At 41.4% G+C, this 24,003-nt stretch overlaps 1 protein-coding gene across 8 annotated transcripts in view; it reads left to right on the top strand.

The window, feature by feature from the left end:
- The first annotated feature begins 8,240 nt into the window (after positions 1–8,240).
- The window catches only part of GAB1 (GRB2 associated binding protein 1), a 101,705-nt gene continuing 85,942 nt past the window's right edge, over positions 8,241–24,003 (top strand). For 2 of the 8 annotated variants that reach the window (XM_061441709.1, XM_061441717.1), the window contains exon 1: positions 8,250–8,726. In XM_061441709.1, coding sequence (XP_061297693.1) covers positions 8,655–8,726 — 72 coding nt within the window. In that variant the 5' untranslated portion in view covers positions 8,250–8,654. Of the gene's footprint in view, positions 8,727–24,003 lie in introns of all 8 variants that reach the window. The other 6 variants (XM_061441735.1, XM_061441681.1, XM_061441673.1 and 3 more) reach the window with 6 other exon arrangements.

Here is a 24,003-nt window from a genome sequence, read left to right as displayed (position 1 = left end):
CTGTCTACCTCTCCTGCTAAACTGGAGGTTGCTACTCCTGAGGATGAAGACAGTCTAAGTCATCTTTTTCCTTGTCTGTGGAAAGGCAAAACTTGAGTTTGTCTACATTAATGAAAAGCCTTGTCCTGCCTTTACATAGAAAATCCACACAATTAGAAGTATTATGAAGGAATTAGGAAATTAATACATTAGAAATATTAAGATGCAACAAGTGTAACAGTGAGTTTTCTTCAGCAACACTTTCTGAAGAAAGTCAGTGATTTGTCAGACTCACAGACAGTCTGTGAAGTTACCCACTGGATAGAGTGCAGTGCTGGTCTTAAGTGTTTATGGTCAATACAACATAGTGCATATGGGGTTGTGGGACAACACAAATGTCTGACTCATCCAGCTATCTGGAACACTGAGTGGATCTTTGCCTCCCACCCTAAAGAGGGTACTGCAAGAAGAGTGATGTTGGACAGAGGATGTGGTCGGGTTGTTACGAAAGTTAATTAAGTAGTATGAGGGAAGTAAGAACATCAACAAGTTGATTGTGGAACATATTCAAAAACAACTGAAGAGATAAGTGAAAAGAGGCTTTCATAAGAGCCTAGTGAAAAGAATGGGGAAAGATAAAGAATGAAGAAAACATCTACAGAAAGAATGTGAACATCTTGTTGACATCAGAATGCATCTAGAGTGGGAACTGAGGTCTCAGTATCAGAGTGATTTCTGATTGTTTAGCATCTGAAAAGCTGTCCATCCTTTGAGGAATTTTGAGAAGGTGGTCAAAGAGAATCCCTTAATATTGGTTAATGAGGTGTTTGAGACTCCTGTTCATGCCTGTTTAGGAAGTCCACTGAGTTGAAAGCAAGCCAAGGTCAGAGGCACCAAGCGTCCAGCAGGGTTTGTCCTTCCAAACCACCAAATGTGAAGTGGGGCAATTTCTATGATTACAGTGGCTGTTTTACCTGGATAGAGGGAAACTCGCCTGTTATCCTAGATGATGTGGAATCCCTGAGGTTCCACAATAAATACAGACAGCTTATAGATGAGCATAAGATTTATACTAGGGAAAAAATGGCATCATTAAATCCTTTAAAATATGATGTAATCTTTTTTTGGTAGAGGCAGATGAATCAATAAGTGGAAATATTTTACTTTGGGGTCAAATGGAGCTCTTTCACTTGATCATAACTTTTCTGTGAGCAGTTTAATTCATGTTTTTTGGCAAACTGTGGCTTGCTAGTGAATTGTTCACCGTGACTATTCACATACCAACACTGGAGTTGTGTGGCTGATCAAGTAAGCAACAATTTTATTTCTTACTGTCTTGGATGACCTTGTGGACAAGGTGATGACCTAATCAGTGAACTGGGATATTGTTATCCTCAAGGAGACAGTGGCAGCTGGAGGGATAGAGATAGGAAACTTAATTTTTTGCTTTTAAATACAAGTAGAACATTCTATCTATTCGCCTGCAATTTAGAAATATTTTTCTCCATTCTTTATTTTGTTTTTTATTAAAATATTTGTTTGTACCTGGAATAAGCAAAAGGAGTGCGATATAATAATCTTAGATATTACGGTAGAGATTAATAAAATAACACTAATGGTAGAAATACATTTAAATCTCTTCAGCTTCAGGCTGTGGATCAAGCTGAAACCCTGAAGATTTTATAAATAACTACAGAAAGACTGTTGCTCCTGTGTGTTCTGCCTGGACAAGGCTGTCCTGCTTCAATACAAAGTGACTCTGTCTCTCTGAGCTTTTAATCCAATTTGTAGTTTCACTTGACCTCCTATCTCTGCTATTGCTATAGGCTGAAGATTTTCAAAATTATCAAAACCACTTAACTAGAATAAATAAATCAATAAAATCCCCATTTTTGACTGACATTGACATTTGAGAATATAGTTGCTTTTCTCACTCACATGCTAAGGTTTCATCTTACCTAACTTTACATGTCACAAGCATGGCTGTCTACCTCTGAGCTAGTTGTCTAGATTCTTGCAGTCAATGGAGATAAACAAGCACTCCAAGGACTCAATTCCCCTAATCAATTTAGACATCTAGCTTTGGAAGAGATGATATATGCCCTAGTTGCCTATATCTCACCAGTGACTAAAAAGAAGGTGTAGGTAAGTAGCACATACACAAACCACCACACTGTAGGTGACTACAGGGAGATGAATCCCAGCCTAGATAACTGCACTGCTAATTGGCTTAATGAAGTGGGACTCCTCTTTGGCTGAAGCTGCAGGCAAATGTTCAGACTATCCCCGAAACACCCCTTAACTCCAGCAGAAATTATTATTGTTGTTAAATGCTTGCATTTCTTATTCTTCCAGTAAAAGAAAAGCTATGTGCTCATGTTTGCTGCCTCTTAGCCTTTACTTGCTCCCTGATGTTCTACATTGCAATAAATCTAAGTTTTGGGGGGTGTTCAATACATCTTCCACCTTGTGTTTTTGGAGAATAAACCATGCTCAAACCAAACTGCTTGGGTGATGCTTTCTTGACTATGCATGGCACTGGAGTATTGGTCTCTTACATGACCATGCTTTTTTTTTTTTTTTTTCTGGAGAACATGGTCATCTATACAGCAAATCTTATTTCTATTCAAAACCAAACCAAACATGTCTGAACTATTAACTTTCCATTTTACTTAACTTGTGAAATGCTTCCTATGATAGAAAAAAGTCCATGCATTTTCAGTGCACAAGGCTAGGTGCAAAAAGGTATTGTCCTTATGGAGGGAAAATCTTGCTGATTAATTTTTGAACAGCATGGACCTGAGGATGTTTCTGCATGGCTGGCCAACCAGCCAGCCTGCTCCTTCTTCTTTGCCTAGCGTGGAAAGGAAAGGGAAATTCCCTTGCATGAAGTAAAGTAGTCAACTGATCCTCTGGCAAAAAGACAGAGGACAAACATTTACCAGTGAATTTCCATTCTAGAAGTGGGAATGAGAGTTTTCCACAAAAATCACAAAGGAAATCTCAATTTATTACACCAGTGTAGAACTAAAAACCAGTCCTTTTTTGGTACAAGTTCTACAGTGTACACATACCTTTATTTGCCTACATCAATATTAAAAGGAATAATAAAAAAGAGACAAGACCCGGTAAACAACCCTAAAGTGTGTGGACATGCAGTCATCTCATTTAATTATGTCTGCTTAGTATTACTTTCCTCAACCTCTCTGCCACATAATATAAATAACTACAGTCTGAAAGAAACAGTAGATAATGTCATCTATGAACTGACCAAAATAACCCTGTAGATTAAATTTACCTGGGAGTAATTTCAAAATCAAAAGAGAAATACCTGAGATGAAAACAAATGTCTAGATGTAGTTTTTTTCAAGCTTAAAAATATCTGTCTTCTTCTACTGATTCATTGTTGCATAAATACCTAAAGATGTTTTGAGACATAGTTTGACATGCACATTTTTTTATTAAATAATTTATTAGAGTGTTAAGTCTTTTGTGTCATAATGAAGCACAAATTTTGTATGCAAATATAAGCAAAGGGCATAGAAGAGTTTAGGGATTACTACCAGGAGCCACAGCTGACTGTGACTGCAACGTGAAGCTACAGAGGAATGCCCATGTTTTCATACCATAATACAAAGTTGGGAGCTGTACTGACCACTGTCTTATTATGCAAGTCCAGAATTTCTAAGCTATTTGCATGATAAATTAGTGTCATTTATATTTTTAAAAACAAACCCATTTGAATTTAATCTCTTCTATCAGCTCCAGTTTCCTTTGTCAAGGTGGCTTGGCAAGAAAAAGCAAACCAGAGGCAAATGGGTTTCCACATGACCTACTTTATCTGGTGAGATTTATAACTAGTCTACTCCAAAATTTTGGAGAAGCCATTTAAACACTTTGGAACACACTCGTGAAAGAGCACAAAGTCAATGGAGGAATCAAGGCATCTTGCACATGCTAGTGGAAGGGAGGTGTTAGCTGAGACAAAACCTCTGTCAGAGCCTGAACACCAGTGCAGTGAGCTGGAAGGTGGCACAAGCACCGTGACGATGTGTGTAGTTGTCACATAGCAGGGCACAGTATCTCCTGGCCAGTAAGAGTGCATTTTAGTCAGCATTTTGGGTACTGCATAGTTGGTCTGGTATGTGACCACGAAATGGGTACTGTTCTGAATGGCACGTTAGCCATGAGAGATTCAGAAATGGCAACATGCACAATGGTGCAGTACCTGGGTCTCAAGTGGTTTTGGTGCAGTAGGCAGCCAGTATGGATCCCTTCTGAGCTTCTGTAGCTGCTTTGCTCTGCACATCCTCATCTTGGCCACCAGCAGCTGCCAATAGCAAGCTCCTTTTTAAAAACAGGAGGGGAAAGAAACCTCAGTAGCCCAACTAGCTGCAAAATGACTGGGGGTAATTGACTGTTTCCTTGCTATCAGTAAAAAAATCCCCAAAGATGGTCTGAAGCAATGGAATATTGTTTGAAAAACAAGGTGGCAATTCTTTATGAACACTGACTGTTTGCAAAGCAAAAGAGTGAGATTGTTCCCAGTGGGAACAATGAGACCTCTGCAGCTATTTAGGCCATGGCTGATACACTGGCAAGGCACAGAAAATCCTCTTCCCTCTAGGACTGTCTTTGTACAGAAACACAAAAGACCTCCATAGTGCAATTAATTGAGCTCAAAGGATCTTTATCCTCTGGGCTTCCTGAGTAACAGCATGCTTGCACACAAATAACCTGCCAGGATAAAGTGAGGGGAGAGGGTGGTTGTGTTCTGACATAGGGTTACAGTAATCCCGCAAGCAATGACTGCCCCTGGGGGTATTAAGTACTTCAAACACAAGCTATACTGCAGGGGAATTTCAAAATGCCTAATGTTGTTTAAACTTCCAGAGCAAAACTGTAGCAGGCAAACTAGCTGAAGCATTCATTCTTGACAAAGGTCTTTGTGACTTTTATCCTAATTTCAGGAAATTATGCCCTAACCTAATTTATCTGAGTGAGCTAAGGATTTTTCTAGTTGTGCCCATGAACATCTCTTCATAGACAATTTCACAGCTTTAAATATGCAGATGTTAAGAGTCAGACCTAAACATTGTGCTGCTTATGCATTTCATTAGTGTTCTTAATTGCTTTGGTTTATCCTAATACAGGGTATCTAAATTATGAACAGTGGAGCATTGATGGTTATGCACAGAGAATTATGGTATTAATATTCTTGGGTTCATGGCTGTGGACTTACCTGGGAAGAGAGGGAGAGAGGGACACCTACATGCAGTCCTCTTCTGATTAGTGAAAGTGTCAGTGGAAGTGTGAATGGGTAACTCAAATGGTTGCTAGAAGAAAAGGAAATCCACTGCCACAACTAGAAAGGGAATAGTCCATCAGACAACATCCTAACTTGTCATTTGGAAATCTTTCTTATTTTCTTCAATTACATTTTCTTCAATTCAGTAATCCAATAAATCATTTTTATGTCCAGTGTGGGGGCTTGCGATTAGGCTCAACAAGGGATAGTCTAAAAGGCAGTTTTTAGTACTTATTATTAATCACTTTTCTTGACATTAACTCCTTTTCTCTAACCTACAATTTATCACTATATGGCAGGAATGAAACTCACACACAGAATTTTGTCTCTGGATAGCTATTTTCAAGAAAATGAATTGACAGACAAACACATAACAAATACATGAAAACCAGTGCCAGACTCCAGGCTAACACTGTTTCCAATGTGTTTTAAAATACAAATGTAATGTTTTGAAATTTGACCTCGGGGACAATTTTGTGTCTTTGGACCAGATAATTTGTTTGGTTGGTGCCTCCATAGACTCTGCTTGAGCTAAAAGACTCTGGCTTGCTTTGATTAGCCCTCAAGACATGGGTTAATTAGGAGGATTGAAATGAACCGTTAGATCATCCTACAACACTCTAATGCCAATGGCATTTTTAGTAAGTTCACACTGATTCTACATGTTCTTGCTCTGAGGATATCAAATTGTTTCCAGGTTTCTAAAGGAAACTTCAAAATCTTTTGGTCTTCTGTGACACTTGGATAATCTCAAATGTTGAGGTTCTTGAACAACGGCATTAGTGGTTTAAACAGAAGAGGTATACTGAAACCCAGCTTGAAATCTAAACCTAACAGTACAATTTGAGTTCATGCTTATGAACTGCAGGCATCAAAACACTGTTTTACTCTTTCCAATAGACCCACTGAGGCAGTTGAAATGATGTGTAAAAATGTATGTGAGAATGGTTTGGATTCTAGGATTTGTGCACTTTTAATATTGATAAAGGCCAACATTCGGTTTTTTTCTTTTTTTTTTAACGTTTTTGGCAAAATATCTCCTTATTTGATGATCTTTCTGTTAGTGCTTAATAGTACTTTATCTGTCACAATTATGAAAAGATTTATGGTGGAATCGATACACTGATTTTAATACCTTTAGGCTTTCAGCTTTATTTTTTTTCCCTGTTATCTCTGCAAATGCCCTCGTTAAGACGCTCCAACCGCTGCTTTTCAACTTTTTAATGCTATCTACCTTGATGAATCACAGCACCGCGGTGCTCCCTCCAACAACGACACACTAGGGGGACTATTTCTCTTCAGTGGAAGAGCACCGGTGCTAACAACCACCACAACGATCCCGTGCCAGAAGCTTGCAGTTAAATAATCTGTAAAAAAACAAAAGAATAATAAAATTTATCTGGAGATTTATTTCTGGCATAGTGGAAGCGGCAGAGAGCACCAGCAGCAGAGATGTTGAATGAGTTGGGTCTTTCCCTTTTAATTGAATAGTGGTTGGGATTGCCCTGCGTATCATTCTCCTTTTGTTTTGTTCTGTTTGGGTATTTATCTGATCGCAGAGTGACCAGCAAGCCCTGCCTCGAGGAGCTCATCGCCAGGCTCTCAGCCAGGAGGGGAAGGACGAATGAGGGAAGGCACCGCCGCACACCCCGTGCTGCCAGCGGCGCTGCCGGCTGAGGGCAATCCCCGCCGCCGTCTCCCGGCAGCCAGACCGTCGGCTGCGGCTATTCCCCAGAGAAGAGCAGCCGAGGCCACGCTCGCAGCCCACCGACACCCCACTTAATAATACCGCAGATCAATAAGCAGGCACGAGCAGCCGAAACTTTATTATTTTTTTCTGTAGGGAACAGTGCTGTGGAGGGGAGGGATTCGGGGCGAGGGGTGGGCGCTGGTAGTTCCAGAGGTTTAAAATTCTTTCGACCTTCCACCCTAACGAGTCCATCCTGCCGTCATAGGCCGCCCCTCGTGGCACCCTCTGCATTAGAGAAGCGCCGTCAAGCCCCAGCTCCGGGTCTAGCTCGGGAAGGACGGAGAACGGCCCACCGCTGGCATTGCGCCTTTCCGCTCTCACACCCTGACTTTGTAACTTTTTAGTGCTAAGGCAGTTTCAGATCGCTAGAAGGAGTTTACTTCTGCCGAGTTGCTTTTAACGTAGTTCTCACAGGGTTTTGCGGTCGGTTTTGGTGCCCCCCCCCCCCCCCTTTTCTCCGCATCTGCAGAGAACGATTTTGCTGTGGGTTTCAAAGAATCACCATTTCAGCTGCGATTTTAATAGCGGTTATTCAAACCAACACCCGCTTCCTCGTCCCTCTGAAACTAACAAAAACCGATCTCCCTGCCAGGCGAGGGTCGGGGTCGCTCCCTCACCCCCTTTTTCTTCTGCAAGCACACAGCTGTCCACCCGTCTTCTCCTCTCCTCAACCCTTCCCACCCCACTGACGACCGCGCCGCCGCAGTCCCCGCCGCCCGCCGACTACAGCTCCCAGGATCCCTCAGGGAGGCGCCGTCCGTTCCCTCCCCTTCCCTCCCTTCTCCCTCCCGGCCCTTGTTGTTTGAAAAGGCTCCGGCGGAGTTTCAGGAGGAGCCGTGGCGCCGCGGCAGCTCTGCTCGGGGCGGTGCGGGGCCGACGTTGGGGGCGGGAGGGGAGGCGCTGTGGGAAAAAGTAGGCTGGGGGACAGGGGGATGGACACGACGCCGCGAATACCAGAGTAAACCCCTCCCACGGTCTCCGGGAGCGGGGTGCGACCCAGCCGCGGCCGGCCCCCGCCCCCCTCTCGGAGGTGAAGGCGAAAGAGGCAGGAGGGCTGGGCGATCCCCTCCTCCCGGCGAAGGGAGAGGAGGGAGAAGGGGAAAGAGAGAGCCCGAGAAGCTGCGGCGGCCAGCGCTGAGCTCGGCTCGGCCGTGGGGCGAGTGGAGTGGAGGGGAGGGAGGGGAAGACCTCCGCGGCCCTTCCCCGGCGGGAGGGTCCCGACGGCGCGGAGGGCGGTGCCGCTGACGCGGGGCGGTGGCTGGATCCTGCCCTGGGACGCTGGATCCGAAGTTGCGGCGGGGCGGCGGTTGCCGTTGTCGTCTCTCCCGATGTTCGTGTGACTCGGCGGCGGCAACAAGAAGAAGGAGGAGGAGGACGGGGAGAGCCCCCAGCCTCAGCTCAGCTCGCCGCTCCTGCTTGTTGTGCGTGAGAGACAGACACACTACACCGCTCCCCCGTCCGTCCCCTTCCCTCGCCCCGTAACCCCGGGAGGCCGGAGCGGGCGCGGTGCTGCCGCCGCGTCTCGGGGCTGTTTCGACTCGGCCCGGCCCGGGTGCTGCTACTGCTGCCTGAGGAAAAGGAGGACGAGGACTGCCCCGGCGGGCAGACGGCCCAGCCATGAGCGGCGGGGAGGTGGTCTGCTCGGGCTGGCTCCGAAAGTCCCCACCGGAGAAGAAGTTGAAACGCTATGTGAGTGCCCTCTGCTACTCGCGGTCCCCCCTCTCTTCCCCGCTTCTTCCCCGGCGGGGCTCCCCGCTCCCGCCCGGCCCGGCTCGGCCCAGCCTCCCCGCGCGGTCCCTCACGGCCGGGCCCGGCGGCGGCGCCGTGGACGAGCCGCCCTCCCGGCCGCCTCCCCTTTTAGCCGGGACTGCTGCCCGCGGCGCTCCCCGGTCCTTTATTTCACTTTTGTTGCCCATTATTTTCTTTTCCTTCCTCCCTCCCTTTCTCCTTCTTTTCCCTTCAGAAAAGGAGCGCCGAGCGGTCAAGATGTTTCTGCCCTGCTTTTATCGCCTTTCCAAGGGAGTCGGGAGAGAGGGGGGCGGAGTTTTTCCGTCTTCCCTTTGGATCCGGGCTCGGTATATATGTATTTTTAAACGTAAACACTTGCCGTCCCGGTGCTGGTGCCCGATGGAAGGGGAGGGCTCGGTGCGGCAGGCCCAGAGGCGCTGCTGGCGGGAGAGCTGCCGGAGCTGTCGGCCCGGAGCCGGGGATCCCCCTCGAGCTTTCCTCGCTGGGACTGGTGGGCTCTGCCCTTGGGACTGGAGTCCTCCGCATCGGGGGAAGGAGCGGGGAGGGGGGTGGGGGTGGAAAAGGGAGTTGCAGGAGTTGCGTTTTTGTTACTTGAAGTTCAGCCTACTGTTGCTCCGAAGTAAATATATCGGCAGAGGCTGTAGCGGAGCTGACACTGAGTTCGCAGGAAAATGGAGCGCATTTGCTGAGAGGGCAGATTTCGTGACAGGGCAGCGGCGGTGCTGGTGTGCGCCGGGGCTCTCCGGTGCCGGCAGAGACGCTATTAAATCACGTAGGAGGAATGGGTGATGCCAAGAGTCATCTCTGTGGAGCCCTTTCCCATGGGCACCCACTCGGCATTTGTATCATTGGGACAAAATGCTGCGTTTGTTTTTTTATTCTTTAATCTTTATTTAGCCAGCTAGGTGGTATTTAAATACAAGTGGCCTTTGCAGCTATCAGAATTTTTTTTTTAACTGCAAAACCTTCAGATTGATTTTAGAATCTGTGAATGTGGCTCTTAACTTGACCCTGTTAACTTTCATCTGTTCACGGTTAGCAGCCACTTAGAATCGTAGAATCATAGAATAGTTAGGGTTGGAAAGGACCTTAAGATTATCTAGTTCCAACTCTCTTGCCATGGGACAGGACACCTCACACTAAACCGTGTCACCCCAGGCTCTGTCCAGCCTGGCCTTGGACACTGCCAGGGATGGAGCATTCACAAGTTCCCTGGGCAACCCATTCCAGTGCCTCACCACCCTTACAGTGGAAGAACTTCTTCCTTATATCCAATCTAAACTTCCCCTGTTTAAGTTTTAACCCCTTGTCCTATCACTGCAGTCCCTAATGAAGAGTCCCTCCCCAGCATGCTTATAGGCCCCCTTCAGATACTGAAGATACTTCTTGAAGAAGAACTGTTGCTGCTGTGTATGTTTGGTTTTGTTTTTTTTTTTAATGCCAGGAAGTTGGTAAAATTTTATTAATTTTTTTTTAATTAAAAATAACATTTGGGATAGCCTGTTCTCTGGCTCCTGATGGCAAAAATCCTGTTTGTTTGAAAGACACAGGCTTAGACTTGCAAAGAGAATGTCCTGATGGGTCATGGCAGGGCTGTGCTTGGACATAGACTGTTTTTTTGGCCTGTCCTCCATGTGTATGTGTATATTCACAGAGTGCCTCTTTACCAGTATGTAGGAATTAAAAGCAGTATTAATGTTTTTAAAGTTTCAGTAAATTTCCCTCTCAGACTCTAAATAATGTACAGTTATGCTGTCTGTTAATGGACCAAGTTGTAAGCATGAGTTTGCCCTCTTAAATTGATACCGTAAATCAGTCCCCAAATATGCTTGCTTTTTTCCATGTAACTGCCCTTTCCAGTGTATTTATAGCTCCACTTCCATACTGGAATAACATCAGAACCTTTGAGGGGAAAACCCTGACTACAGTGTTGGTCATGGTTCCCTGTCCTTAAAAAGTAATTTGGTAATTTTCACTTGAAAGGGGTACCTGCTTTTTGAGGAGACAGAGTATTGGAGTGATAGTACGGTGAGTTTATATGAGCATAACTTGGTTTAGCATCTTCATGCACTGTGGACCGTAAAGCAGTAAGTTTAAATCTTGACCATTGTTTCAGACTGTTTTCTGCTTGTATAAAAGAAAGATGCCATTTAAAGGAAGACTTAAGGTAAAATTCCTCCTGCTTGTCAGTGGTACCTTATCAGTTGTAGGCTGAAAGTTCACGCTCGCTTCAAAGACCTAAAAGCGACCTTGACATCATGATCACCATCTTCAAGCAAACCGAAAGTTGATGTACTTAAGGCGATGAACTTTAACTGAGTACACTGATTGATATGTTGGCTTATGCTCTCTGTAATTCTATGCTTAGGCACAGACACAGAAGAGCTGTGTTTTTTAAAGCTGTATTTAATGCTGGTGAAATTTCAAGAGGCTGCAGCACCAGACAAAAAGATGGGAAAGCAATTTCAGTAGGAAACTGCTTTTCTGCTGCACATACTTTTCAGATATATATATGGAAAATTGTAACTTCACGCTCTATTAGGTTTTGCATGGAAGTGTTGGGGCAAACCCAGGTTGCCATCTGGGAAGGGAGATAAAAAGTCTGAGATTGCAGTTAAATATGGTTTCAGTTCTTAGGAGGGGTGAAAAGGAGCACTTTGAAGCTAGTGCGTAGACATATGTTTTACAGAGACTTCAATTTTTAGTTTGAAACAGTTGGACATGGTATTAAAGCTAGCTTTGCAATCATTTTGAAGCTAAAAAAAGAAGGAAAAAAAAACCCAACCAACTATGTCCTGCAGGTGGAAAAATCTGATTTCCTTGACTATGTGCCTTAACGCCATAGATGTCTTTTCACCCCTTTAAAAGGAGTTCCATTTTCATGTCTGGTTTATATGTTTCTCATACAGAAGTAACTTTCTGATAACCACTGGCACCTGTTGTTGGTTCCCTGGTATTCAGAACAGTTTGTGTGTTAGAATAGACTGGTGGTCTCTGGGGAAAACACAAGAAACATTAGGTGTATGCTGGGCATTCAAGAGGAGGATGTGGAGTTAGTAAAGAAGGGAGCTGGGGCTAAATCCTGCTCAGGTCTCTGCAGCCTATGCTGTGGTTGCACAAGTACATGAAAGAACTTGTTTGTGCACAGGGATGGAGCACTGCTAAACTTCACAGCTTCTGCTACTCTCCATGTTGATTTCTTTCTTCACTTCTGTTGCCTTCAACTTTGAAACGTTCATGCCCATCTAAAACCTACTGTACTTTTTCTGCTGTGGCTCCCCTTACTTTTAAAGATGTAATGGGCAAGGCCCCTTCTCCTTATCTGACCTTTAAAAAGTGATAGTAAACCTTGGCTTCGTGTTTTTCTGTTATGCTGCAGTTCCGCTGTGCACGTGCCAGTTAAAATAGCTGATTCTTTGTGGAAGCAGCATAGAGGATTTTTTTACTGCCATTATGCTAAGAAACCACTAGATATTTAAACACAGCTGTCCTTACTAAAGCAAGGGAGAAAAGCTTGAGGGAATGGAACAAGTCTTCTAAATTCTCTCTTAGAACTACTATCATCTGGGGTGTGGCCAGGGCTCAATGTGGTAGCTGGATGTGCTTAAAATCAGGCTTTTAACATTGATGGTTGGTTTATGGAACTGTTTGTAGAAAGTCTGCTGATGTAATACAGTAATTCTTAGTATTCTAGCATGTCGCACTTAGAATGCAATACTTTTTATTTGATAAAAGGTAAAACTTCATCACAAATATCTCTCATAAACTATATTGGGAAAGGAGGTTTGGGTGAGTTGGTTCAGTTTTCTTTTGTATCTAATAGGCTTCCCTATACTTCTGAGAGGTTCGTAAAATGATTTTGAAAGTAAATTAGGAAACCTTTTGGATGTAATTACTGTGAAAAATCCTATGGTTATTTGACTTTCCTATTGATTATGCATTTAAAAAACAAGGGTTTGAAAAGGAAAAATAGGCTTGATCTTCCCAGGACATAAGGAGCACTGATATAAAAGGTTGCATATAGCATTTTCTTACTTATTCTGAATTTCTCAGTTGAAGACAGTGACTAGAAAAGTGCCAGACTGTTAAGCTAGTTCTTGATATTTGAACTATAAACTCAGGCATACAGGTATAGAGGTAATAGAAATGGAATATTTTACTGTAGTTTTGTTTGGCAGTTGCTCTTTGGCACTAATCACATAGGTGCTCTTCTGTCTTGAGTAATATGTGAACGTGCTAAGATATGTAATGATGTTAAGAAATGTTTTATTCAGCAGAATGGTTGTAATCAGGTAGAAGCTGTAGTGCCTGATGAAAGCCTTTTTTTCTGGAAGGCACCTGTTTGTATTAAAGCTTTTTCTTTATTTTTTTATTTTTGCATCAGCCTAGTGAGCAAATTTAAGAAGGCAGTTGGTTTACAAAAAAAAAAAAGAAAAGCCCAGAACAAGATGAGCTTGTTCGACATCATTCAGTGTTGTCCCTGTAGAGCTGGGTCAAGTTAACTCAAGGTAGATGAGTGTAATCAAGTAGCATTATGTGACATCTTAATATTCTGAACTTTATTGTTAAGAATAAAGTTGTGCTCCTCCAGGAGCTGCTGAAGACCTTGAAGGAATTAGTGTTTGTGCAGAAACCTTTCCTTCTGGAAGGATGTCTGTCCTTTCCCTTATGCTATGCATTGTTCAGGAACCAGTATTTTGACTTTTTGGTATTTTTGAACGTGGGTTAGTAAACCCTAAACCATGAATTCGAAAGCATGACTAAACATACTGGTTTTGTTGATTATAGAAGGAAGTTGTGTTGTCTTGTGTGCCGACTGAAGATGCTGAAATGATCTTGGGCATGATTTTTGGGGTATAACTACATCCTAAGCTTGTTGTTTGGGTGTAATGCTCACTTGAGCAGGATGGAACTCATCCTGCAAGTATTTAGCATCTTTGACAGGACATTAGCAGCTGATGTTGACTTTGCTGCCAAAGCTCCAGTGCTGTCAGTGCTTGATCTATGATATATGCTCTGAATTAACCACTGATGGATGGTTTCAGAGGGTAAAAGCAGATGACAGTATATAAAACTGATTAAAAAGTCTGATGTACATGTATTAAGTATCTTCCACTAGTTATTCTAAGTTTCATATAGTATACCACACTGATGTACACTGTTAATTTAAATGTTTCTGAGTTTAGATGGTTAGACAGTACCTGAACTGCTTGAATGCTTTTGTTCTTGGTGTAGGTAGGAAAGCCAGAGTCTCAAGTAACAGAAATAGTCCTGTTCCTCTTGAAGTGTGGGTGACTACTAGGCATATGAAACGAGCCAGGTATTCTAAAGATGTTTCTTGGTGTAAACAATTCTTAACAGCTATTAAGTAGTAATGCTTAATTTGGGACCATAATAGCGGAGAGATGAGGAAATAGTAAAATTCTGACTTTGTGATCTGAAAGATCGTTTTCAGTTGGATGTATAGCAGCTTGTGGATAACCTTTCACTCTGCTTGTGTCTTTTGGTTAAGTGTGTTAATAAGGTTTGGTACAGCTAATTGCAGGGGATTACAAGTCAAGAAGAACTAATGAGGAGCAGGGGTAGGAAGTGGAAAAACAAATTAATGTCTCCTAGTTTCTTGATGCTGCATAGTGACTTCTACATTTATGTACGAAGTCTTGCAGCATTGAACATTCAGTATAAGCAACATACGTACTAACCAGAGGAAATAATGAAATACCATGAATTTAACTTCCAATTATACACAGATGACCTTGTTTTGCATGCCTCTTACTCACAAGCCTTAGGCAGCTGTGTGGAATGCGAATTGGATATATTGAGAAAAGAATGTTTTTATTGAACAGTTTAACTTAATAATTTTTTAAAAAATTATACACCTTGGCTGTCAAAATGAGCATCGATTCTGGAGGCCTTTGGCTGACCACATCGCTCTTAAGGATGAATGAATATGTAAGGATTATCTCCCATCTTTTTTGGTATTCAACAGTCCCTTATTTGGAGAGAGAGGAAAGTGACAGATGTAAAACTCTCATTAAACTTCTAAAATCTTGGAATGATGGTTTGGACACTTCAGAGGCATGGATTTATTATTTTTTTCTTTTTTTTTTTTTTTTTGTTTTGTCATGACTTTTGGATCAGATCATTAGAATCAAATGTAGTTTCTTAGAGAAATTTGGAACACATTTCCCATTAAGTTTGGCTCATGGCTTTGACAAAAGTCTTGTCAAAGAGTGAAAGGAACACCAGTGATTCAAAATACAGTAATTTTAAGGGAGAGTGTAATTTTATTTATTGTAGATGGCTCTGGGTTGGGTATCTCAGACTACTTTAGTAGTCTTTAGACTTTAGTCTAAAACTAGAGTTATTATTAAAGTAGTACTTTAGTCTAAAAATGGATGTCACCAACCTACATTGGGTGAAATATTTTCTTAAATCAAGAAGGGAAGTATAACTGATGAAGTGCAAGTTTTGTTTTGACGTAGAGCAATTAAACACAAAGCAAAGATTCACCTCCATGTTCTTTTTCATTGTAACTTCTTTTGTAGTGTTGCAGTGACAGACTTACTGAGGCTTTTTCAAACTGACCTTAAAATTTTCTGTGCTCCAATGACTAATCGTTTTATTGCCAATAGAAGACATTTCAACTGTTGTAATTTAATTTCAGTATTTCAGTTGCAGCAACAGACCTTATGTCATGCAAATTACTTGAGCAAGGCACGCAGAAAGGGATAATCTTGTCAAGGCAGGTATGTGTTGTGTACAGGTGAATATTGTTAGTCCAGTGTAATTTGATGCTGTTTTGGGGACTCTAATGTGACTTCAGCTCCTCATGCATACAAACAAGTATTTCTAAGGCAGCACTACATTTTTCTGGTTTTGAGAGGTGTCCAGGGTGTCTGCCATCTCTAGACTGAAAACGAAGTATTGTTTATTCTCAATTCCCCTTCATCAGTCCTTGGTTAGGCTATTGCGGTTGTTCTTTTGTGAATTCTCTGGCTTGTTTACATTAGGAAAAGTGTTCATAGTTGTACAGCTAGTGTTAGCTTTGTAAATACTGCTTGGTGCAATATGTTAGTTGTATTTTGGGGCTTTTTTAAAGCAAACAACAAAACCCAACCAACCTGGCTTCCAATAAAAGGTTACATAGTCTGGGTTTTGTGCTTGCATTTGGTCTTGCTTCCAGCTGTTGACCAAAGTTTGGTTTCTCATGACTAACTTTTGGGGCTCTTTGGAACATACCACATCGCCTTTAGCTGTAAAAAGTAATCTTACATTATGTAGTATCTGGCTCTCTCCTTAGCAGTATCCAGTAGGGAAATGTTTATGAGGTAACTTTCTGTGAGATGAAAGCGATTAACTGTTGAACTTTTTAAGCTGGTTTATTTTGTTTTGTTTTAACTGAGGAGAAGGAAGATATTTAATTGCATTTTATGCACCAAAATTATAACTTTAGGACTAAATTCTGAGGTTACACTGACACATTTTTCTTCCTTCTTTTTTTTTTCCGGTAAATGGTGGTTTTTTAGGGTAAATGACAGCATGATAGATGTCTCTCTTGGAACTGGCGGTATAACAACATGTAATTAAAAAAAGTCAGGCAGTTATGTCCGTATGGTTTGTGTATCATTACACATAGTATCTGTTCATAATAATACAAATATTTTTGTGTAAAAGCATACCATGAAAAAGAGGTGATACTTCTTCTAGGAGAGTGTATCAAGTCAGTACACCAGCTTGTCTGAATATTGTATTCTGTATACTGACTTCTGGACAGCTGAGTTTAGGCCCCACATCAAGAACTGAACTAAATGAAAAGGTTTTGCTTCTTCTTATTTTGTAAACCAATTTATTGGTGGAGTGATTTAAAAAAAATATACATAAATGTATATATTGTGCTTTTTCAGGAGCTGTGGTTGTACTTTTCTCTAAGAATTTTTAGGAAGCCAGAAGAAAGCTTTGCCTTCTCTGCTTTTAAAAAGGAGGTAATTTTTGGTTTTTGCCACACACTGGCTAGCTCAGGTGGGAAATCTTGATATGGGGCTATGTGCAGACAAGACCTGGCTGAGGATGGCGGCCGGGTGCTGGGATGACCTTGCCTAGCAGAAGAAATGCAACCTTGTCTGTTAGCCTGTTTCCCACACAAGAGTTTTCCAGTCAGCTAGCTCGTCACATGTGGGTTTTCCTGCTGCTTTATAAGTGAAAACAAAGCCAGATAAACCCTTCATGGCAGTGGAGATAGTGGCTGTCACATACTAAATCTGCTTCCCCACCCACTTTCCAGCACAGCCAGCCTTGGGGCAGGGTGATGGCAGATCTGCTGCCTGCCTTCCTCGGGGGTAAGCCTGTCTCCACCCCAGGAGGAATGTGATGGGTTTCAGTGGTGCAGGCCAGGATGTTCCTCCCTCTGGGGTTACAGCTAGTGCCAGGTTCTTCAGTATTTCTGTCTCAAAATAAAAAGGGGAAAAAAAAAAAAAGAAAACCAACATAAAAATAGACTTTAGTTTATTTTTCTATATTGTCTGGGGCTTGGGATTTTAAAACAAAATAAACTTTCTGTTGGTGTTTATTGCTGACAGTAGGAGTTCACAGGGTTAGATTTGGGGTATGAAATAAAAATACAGGAAGCTATTCAAACACAGTTAATACCTCTGCCTTCAAACAGACCTTTGATGCAAGCAACACATAAGAATTAGAGTCCATTTGGTAGAGTTATTAAAAGGGTAAATGCACACATGATATCAAATGAAAAAATGGATTTTAAGTTTCAAAATGGAGTGATACTCTTTTATAAAAAAGAAGCAATTCTGAAAATAATGTGTCAATTTGTCATTTTACCTTTGTATGAAGAATAACTGCACTGAGTCACATAATGTGCTAGACAAATGCTCCCGTTCACACTTAATGCATGCTTCTTTTACAGTTTTCTGGCATTTGTATTTCTATGTAGATCCTTAAGCAGGATCAGGTGTAGCAGTGAAGCTGCGCCTGGTTTTGGGATAGTGCAGGGGAGGACTGATTCTTCAGGACTGCCTTTTGAAACTTTCAGTGTAGAGCATGTGAGCAATCATTAATCTTGATGAACTCCAAAATCCGTATACAGAATCTAGCAAACATTCATGCTTTTTTTTTTTTTTTTTCCTCTAAAATTCATGTTGAAATACATATAGGAAGTCTGCTCCTTCCCAGCACACCCTGAAAATAAGGAACGTATTAGGGAAGAGATGGTAGGGCTAACTTATCTGGTGCTCCTAGTGGTTATTGTAAGGATTGGCATTGTGTTTTAATCAGGAAGCCAAGAGAGAAAACACTGAAGTGAGGCATGGGCTTGAGGTGAATTGGGAATTTGTGCTCGCATAGTTTTATTTATAAAAAAAAAGAAAAGGGGGGAGCATGGAAGAGAGGAGGGTATGGGGTGCAGTTTGAAATAGAAGAGGCTGGAGTTTTCCAGAACGAATGAGCCAGTGGAGCACTTTGCCATGTGGTGTCCATGTCAGGAATGCAGGAGATTCCACGGGGCTTGAAGAGAATACCCCAGCTGTACGTGTGAGTGCTTGGAGGACTGGGGTGTGATAAGAGGAGACTTCTAAAATGTAATGTTGTAACTGGTTGCTTTGTTTTACTTATGTGATCTAGTCTCTTCCTAGTTCTGCTGATGTGCTGGAAGTGTCAGAGGTAGGCTATGGGTGTGATCCCATCTGGCAGTTCCGATTTCCTAGAAAATAGTGGTATGTGTGGATTTGATTTGAGATTTAAAGGCACAAGCTAATAAAAACTTACCCCTTGGAATGTATCAGTTGTTTTATAATTCCATGATTTTTTGTGGTGCTCTTCACTAAAGTGCTACTTTCTTCCAATTATGGGTTATACTGGGTGATGTTCTCATGATGGCATTAGATGAACTTTTTCTTACAAAATCCTTTCCTGTTGCTAAGGGAGGTAACTTTAAGAAGCACAAGAGTAGGGAAAAGATAATGTCATTAAGTGTATGTTCCCAAATCTTGCATGTTCTAATACTTTGTCATTTAGTGTTTCTACAGAATTATTGCTGAAATTATTTGTATCATGCTGTGTGGATAAGTTTTGCAGTCTAATTTCACTCAGTGTGAAATAGTGCCCTTAAAGCTCACAGCTGAGGTCATGTCATGCTCTTAGTTATGACCTATCTAACAGTTGTCTGTGTGCACAAATGAAATTAAATTGTATAAGCTTGTCAGCACTATGAAAAAAATAACAAGTTACTCTTCACTACTGAAGGTCTGTTGGCAGACAGAACACACACACACTCAGGAGTCAGTCATTACCAAGATAAAGCCTGGTTTTTCCTTTCTGGAGTTTTGTGGAGGGGAAGGGAGAAGTGGGGTAGAGGGAGGATATAAAGTGAAGAGTAGCATTGAAGTGACACATTAGTATAAATTGGGAAACTTAACCCTGGTTTCATCCAGAGTAATTTTGTCCCAGGACAAGTAACTACAGAGTTTTCTGCTATGGTGTGTGCTTCAGTGCTGAGTTAATACACACTCCTTTGCATTTTCCTTGACCTGACATCTGTAATCTGTGAATCTCTGCAGCTTCAGGAAAGAAAAAAAGAACAAACCAACAAACAAACCAGACAGAAGGAATTTGTTGTCTGACTTGTAAAGAGAGTGACAGGGAGATCTTTACTGGTTATATAAGGGAGGCACCATCATCATTACATAAATTTTATAGTGTTCTTTTGGTGACATTTTCTTGCAGTGTGGCTGTAACTGACGGCAACTCAGATCTTGTTTGCCGTTTTAGCCTTGGAACGGGCATGCTAATTATGCAGACTATTACTGCAGTTCAAGAAACTTAAAACTTTTGCTGGACATGTGCTGTTGAGAGTTGATCCAGCAAACTGTGGAGGGGAGGTGCAAAGTTGTAAGCAGCACTGCTGAAATGCTCGATTGCTTCCAACAACTGCTGGGAAGGCAGCGCTGTTCCCATCGGAGTGCTTCTCCTGCTTTCTGCTTACGGGAAGAGGTTTTCCTATCAATCTCTGCAACTAGCATCCGACAGAGCTGAAGTATGTTCTTACTTCCCTCAGCTGGCTGGAAAAAAAGCCTTCTTTCTGTCTGCATTTCAGTCCTTTGCTTCTGGTAGCTGTTGTTTAAAGGGAAGGCAGATGGAGTTCTTCTCTCTGAAATCTCTGCTTAAAGAAAATAATGAAGACTGTGATGTGTCCTTTCCAACTGGGAGACTGAGCTGGACAGATGTTTCTCACTCGGTGCTGAAGAGGAAAGTCCCTGGCTAGGGGCTTTAGGATGGGGGTTAAAAGGTGAAGAAGTCCTGTGGGGGCTTCCTGCTGCAATGATTGCTTTAGCCCTGCACAAATGAATGAGAAGATCCAAAACTTCTGTGTCTCTTGTTCTTTTCTCCTCCTCCTTCATCTCATTGCAACTATTTTGTGTTTATTTTCCTACTTGTAAATTGCATAATTTAGTCTTTTCTGTCACTTCCTAATGTCTGAATCATAGGTAGCTCTTCCTGCCTCCAGTAAACAAACGTTTTACTGCTGGCACCTTTCCAAAGGTTGAAATTGTATTTATGAAGGTGGTGGTGTGTGTGGGGGGTGTCCCTCTGGCAGTGTGCTTGGGAAGCTAATTCACTTGTGTACCGGTTGGATAAGCTGTTTACCACACGCCTCTGTGGCCAACTGATTTCCTTGTCTTTCCAATCTTCTAAATTGATGCAGCTGCTTGGCTGATCAGGACTAACAGGTGAATGGTAGTAGATGATAAAAACAGTATAAACAGTGGGTTATGAGCTTTGAAAGTTGGTAACAGGAGCAGCTAGGTTGCCTCAAGTCTTGCTGCTGTTGGTGTTGCTTCTTCTCTCCTTCATACCTTGCATGTATGTAGTGCTGAGATACACAATGTCTGCCATTTAACCAATCACTTGTGATAAATGCCGTCTGACCTAATATTAGGGCTTTGCTCATTTTTTGGATTCTTTCACTGCAAGGCAGGAAGATAACACAGGGCACTTTGGAACATGTGGTCTGCCTCCATCAGTCTGCTGGACCTCTTAGGCCATGTTTATAAAAGCTGTAAACTGAGTCTGTCATCCTCAGTTTTTCTATTATTACGCTTATTTCTAAGCTTTGATAATTCTTCATGTTATTTTTGAATTGACTGCGACTCCAGAATGATGACACAGCTAACACCCATGGGGGCTCCCCACCTTTCCCAGTGCATTCTCTTTCTACTGGTTTTTGTCCTTTATGGGGTAAACTTGTCTTGAATTATAATAGGTTAGTCTCAGAAGGTGCTGAACACTATGCTGCAACTACATGTGGAACTGTTAAATGGACTTGGTAAACGGAGACAGCAGAAGAAAGATACAGTTCTTGTTTTGGCAATTTTGCATTTGTGCATTCCCATCAATCTGTGCATCCTGGGTTCCCTTGGTTTCTCTTATTGCCCCTACTAATATAGGAACAATGTGAGAATAAATCAAATATATTTAGGACAGACTAGATGAGGTAAGAACAGGCTGAATATTATACTGACTTCTTCATTGTCCTTCCTTGTAAAGGACAATGGAGACAGCACCTTCTTTTCAACAGTTGAAACTTACCTTGATTTTTGACTGTTGCATATAGCATGGGAAGCACATTCTCCATACAGATGATTTAAAAAATACTAACTTAGCATGTTGTGCCAGTAGAACTAAGCAACAGAGTATTGCTTTAGCCTACTTTAATACCAATTTCAGAAAAGGCAGTTGAAGCAAAAGAACCCTGCTGTTACATGCCATAGGAATGTCTCATGTTCCAGTTTCTTCTGGCTGAGGTTGCATATGCATGGGGGTATGGGGTTTTCCCTTGTGCTATTTGGTCTCATCTGATCAGTAAAGAAAGGATGGAGTTCCTCCAAAAGGTAACTTTGAGAAATTCTGGACCTGGTTTCTCATCTTAGAAGCTGTGTATGGGTTGGATACCTTTTCTGTTATCATTGTCTACTTATGCTATTCGCCTGTGTGTAATGAAAGAATTTACATTTCTTTCCACAACAGTGGGAGGAGTTACTAATTCCTGTGGTTGTGTTTGAAATGAGTTTTCTGTATTTGGAGTAAGAAAGTAATTTTCTTGGGTGTGCAGTTTGAATAATGAACAATGCTAGGGAATTGGGAAGAAAGAAGTGTGACAGAAGACAGTATCCTATGTATAATATATTCTAGTCTGAAATGGCCTTAATAACGCTATACCATGTTGAATATGGATACAACCATATGAAATAATATTATCAATTTACTTACTGCATTTTGGAATTCTTGAAACTAAATAGTACATACTTAAATAAATGCCGTATTAAATAAAATAGAAATTATTAAATAAAATAGAAAATACTTTTGTGTCCTTTGTATACTGGGTGGTGAAAATTTTGCTGAATCAAAAGCAAAAATGTAAGGGTTGGTTCCTGTAATTATAGTATTACAGGACTTGTCTATTATTGCCTTTTAATTTAAGCTTGTAATATAAAGTAATTTGGTTAGAATGAAGATAAGACTGACCAAAGTATAATGAAACCCAATTTTTCAATCATTTGCATTACTTCAAGCTGTCTTGTAATGTTCCACAGTACTATTTTATCAGTTCCAGTCAATATCTCACTGGTGTGCAAATCTTTTCACTTGAACACGAGATTACTAAATTATACTCTTGCACTGAATTTCCATTATTGCATTATTGCCATTCATTTAAGGAGATGAGAGTGCCTCCTCAAAGGATGTGGGCCTTTTTGTTTCCTTAAGAAGATGTAAATTGTACTAAAGTCAAATCTGGTGGAGGGTTGAATGATTGGGGTGTTGTGTGATTTTTTTTATTTTTTTTTTAGCAAATAGTTAAGCAGTGCTTTTGTGAGTTGCTTATGAAATTCCAGTAAGTCTTAATTTAAAGTGCAAATATTTCTCTAGGCAATTGAGTTACACAGCCTTAAGTTGCTATAAGGAAAGTTGCTATGTTAGGAAAAAAATCATGCTAAGCGTTATACCAAAACTTGTAACTCTGCGAGCAGGCGTAAGCCAAGGGAATCACTGAGACTGTAGAAGAAATGTGCTTTCCCACGAAATAAAATCCGGGGATGTAGCCACTATAATTGTGCAATAAATTATCATGAATGTGATGTCATAGTCTCTGCAACTTTCTGAAGGGGTAGTCTGATTTTGAAATCAACCAAGTAGTGAATAACAAGCCTCTGAATTGGCCCAGACAACAGCAGACATGTTTGCATCATTTGGGGAAAGCAGTCATCTCCTTGGAGAGTTAAAGTATTTCAAAATAGAAGTTGTTGACTCAGTGTGTTAATCTTGGCTTTTCATGAAGAACTGCAGAGGCCCACACTGATATTTTTTTTTTTTTTTTTGACAACTTCCTAGACTACCCGCTACATAAGTAAAAAGATACTGATTGGAAGAAAGTTCATTGAGGGCACTAAATGTAGTTCCTCTGAACTGCAGTTATTCCCTAGTAGCATTCAAACAACTTATTTTCTGTGGAAAAAAGTCCCCAGATGCAGACATGATTGAAGGATTGTAGCTTCTGATTTACAAGGATAATTTCACTCGGGTTTGCCCAAGGGTGTATCCTGAAGATTAGGCACAACTGAACCAATCTTTTAAGATTTCAGTAGCATAATTCAGAAACTTTGTTTCAGGTAGTCATTGTGTGTGATGACAAGGACATATTGCTTGAACCTTAACTCTTAGTCATGTATTATCATAACATAAAAAGACAATGTGAGAGAGTGCTCTAAGTTTGTTACAGTTCTGGATTAAAAACCTAACTATTGTCAATTAAATGATTTGAAAGAACATGTTGAGCTTCCACTGAGTGTGGTAAAACTTATGTCAATATGCAAAAAAGTATATATACTTTGTGCTTTATTATATTTAGAATATTTTTCAGCTTTTAACAAAACCTCTCAGTGTCTCTATAGTAATTAAAACAATTTAAACAGTTTATGAATTAGTGATGTGCCAACAGAAAATATCTCTGTGCCTTCCTAGTAGGAAAATCTTCACAGCCATCCTTCAGGCAGAAACCTGTGTAAATAAATAAGCCTTGCAGTATGCCCAGAAGGTCATCTGTGAAGGGGAGGTGGGAGCGAAATTCAGAGCCAAGAGCCTTCCCAGAAAACTATCTACTGGTGCATCTCCATGTTTGGGAAGCCTTGGCTTCTGCCTGGTTCAGTCT

This window comes from Pezoporus flaviventris, unplaced genomic scaffold (genome assembly GCF_033815535.1).
Source record: "Pezoporus flaviventris isolate CSIRO_AGI_PZ_B2104156 unplaced genomic scaffold, CSIRO_AGI_Pfla_v1 ptg000002l, whole genome shotgun sequence".
In the NCBI taxonomy this organism is placed as follows: domain Eukaryota; kingdom Metazoa; phylum Chordata; class Aves; order Psittaciformes; family Psittacidae; genus Pezoporus; species Pezoporus flaviventris.
Note: the sequence above shows the minus strand (reverse complement) of the source record. Positions and strands in the feature narration are given on the sequence as shown.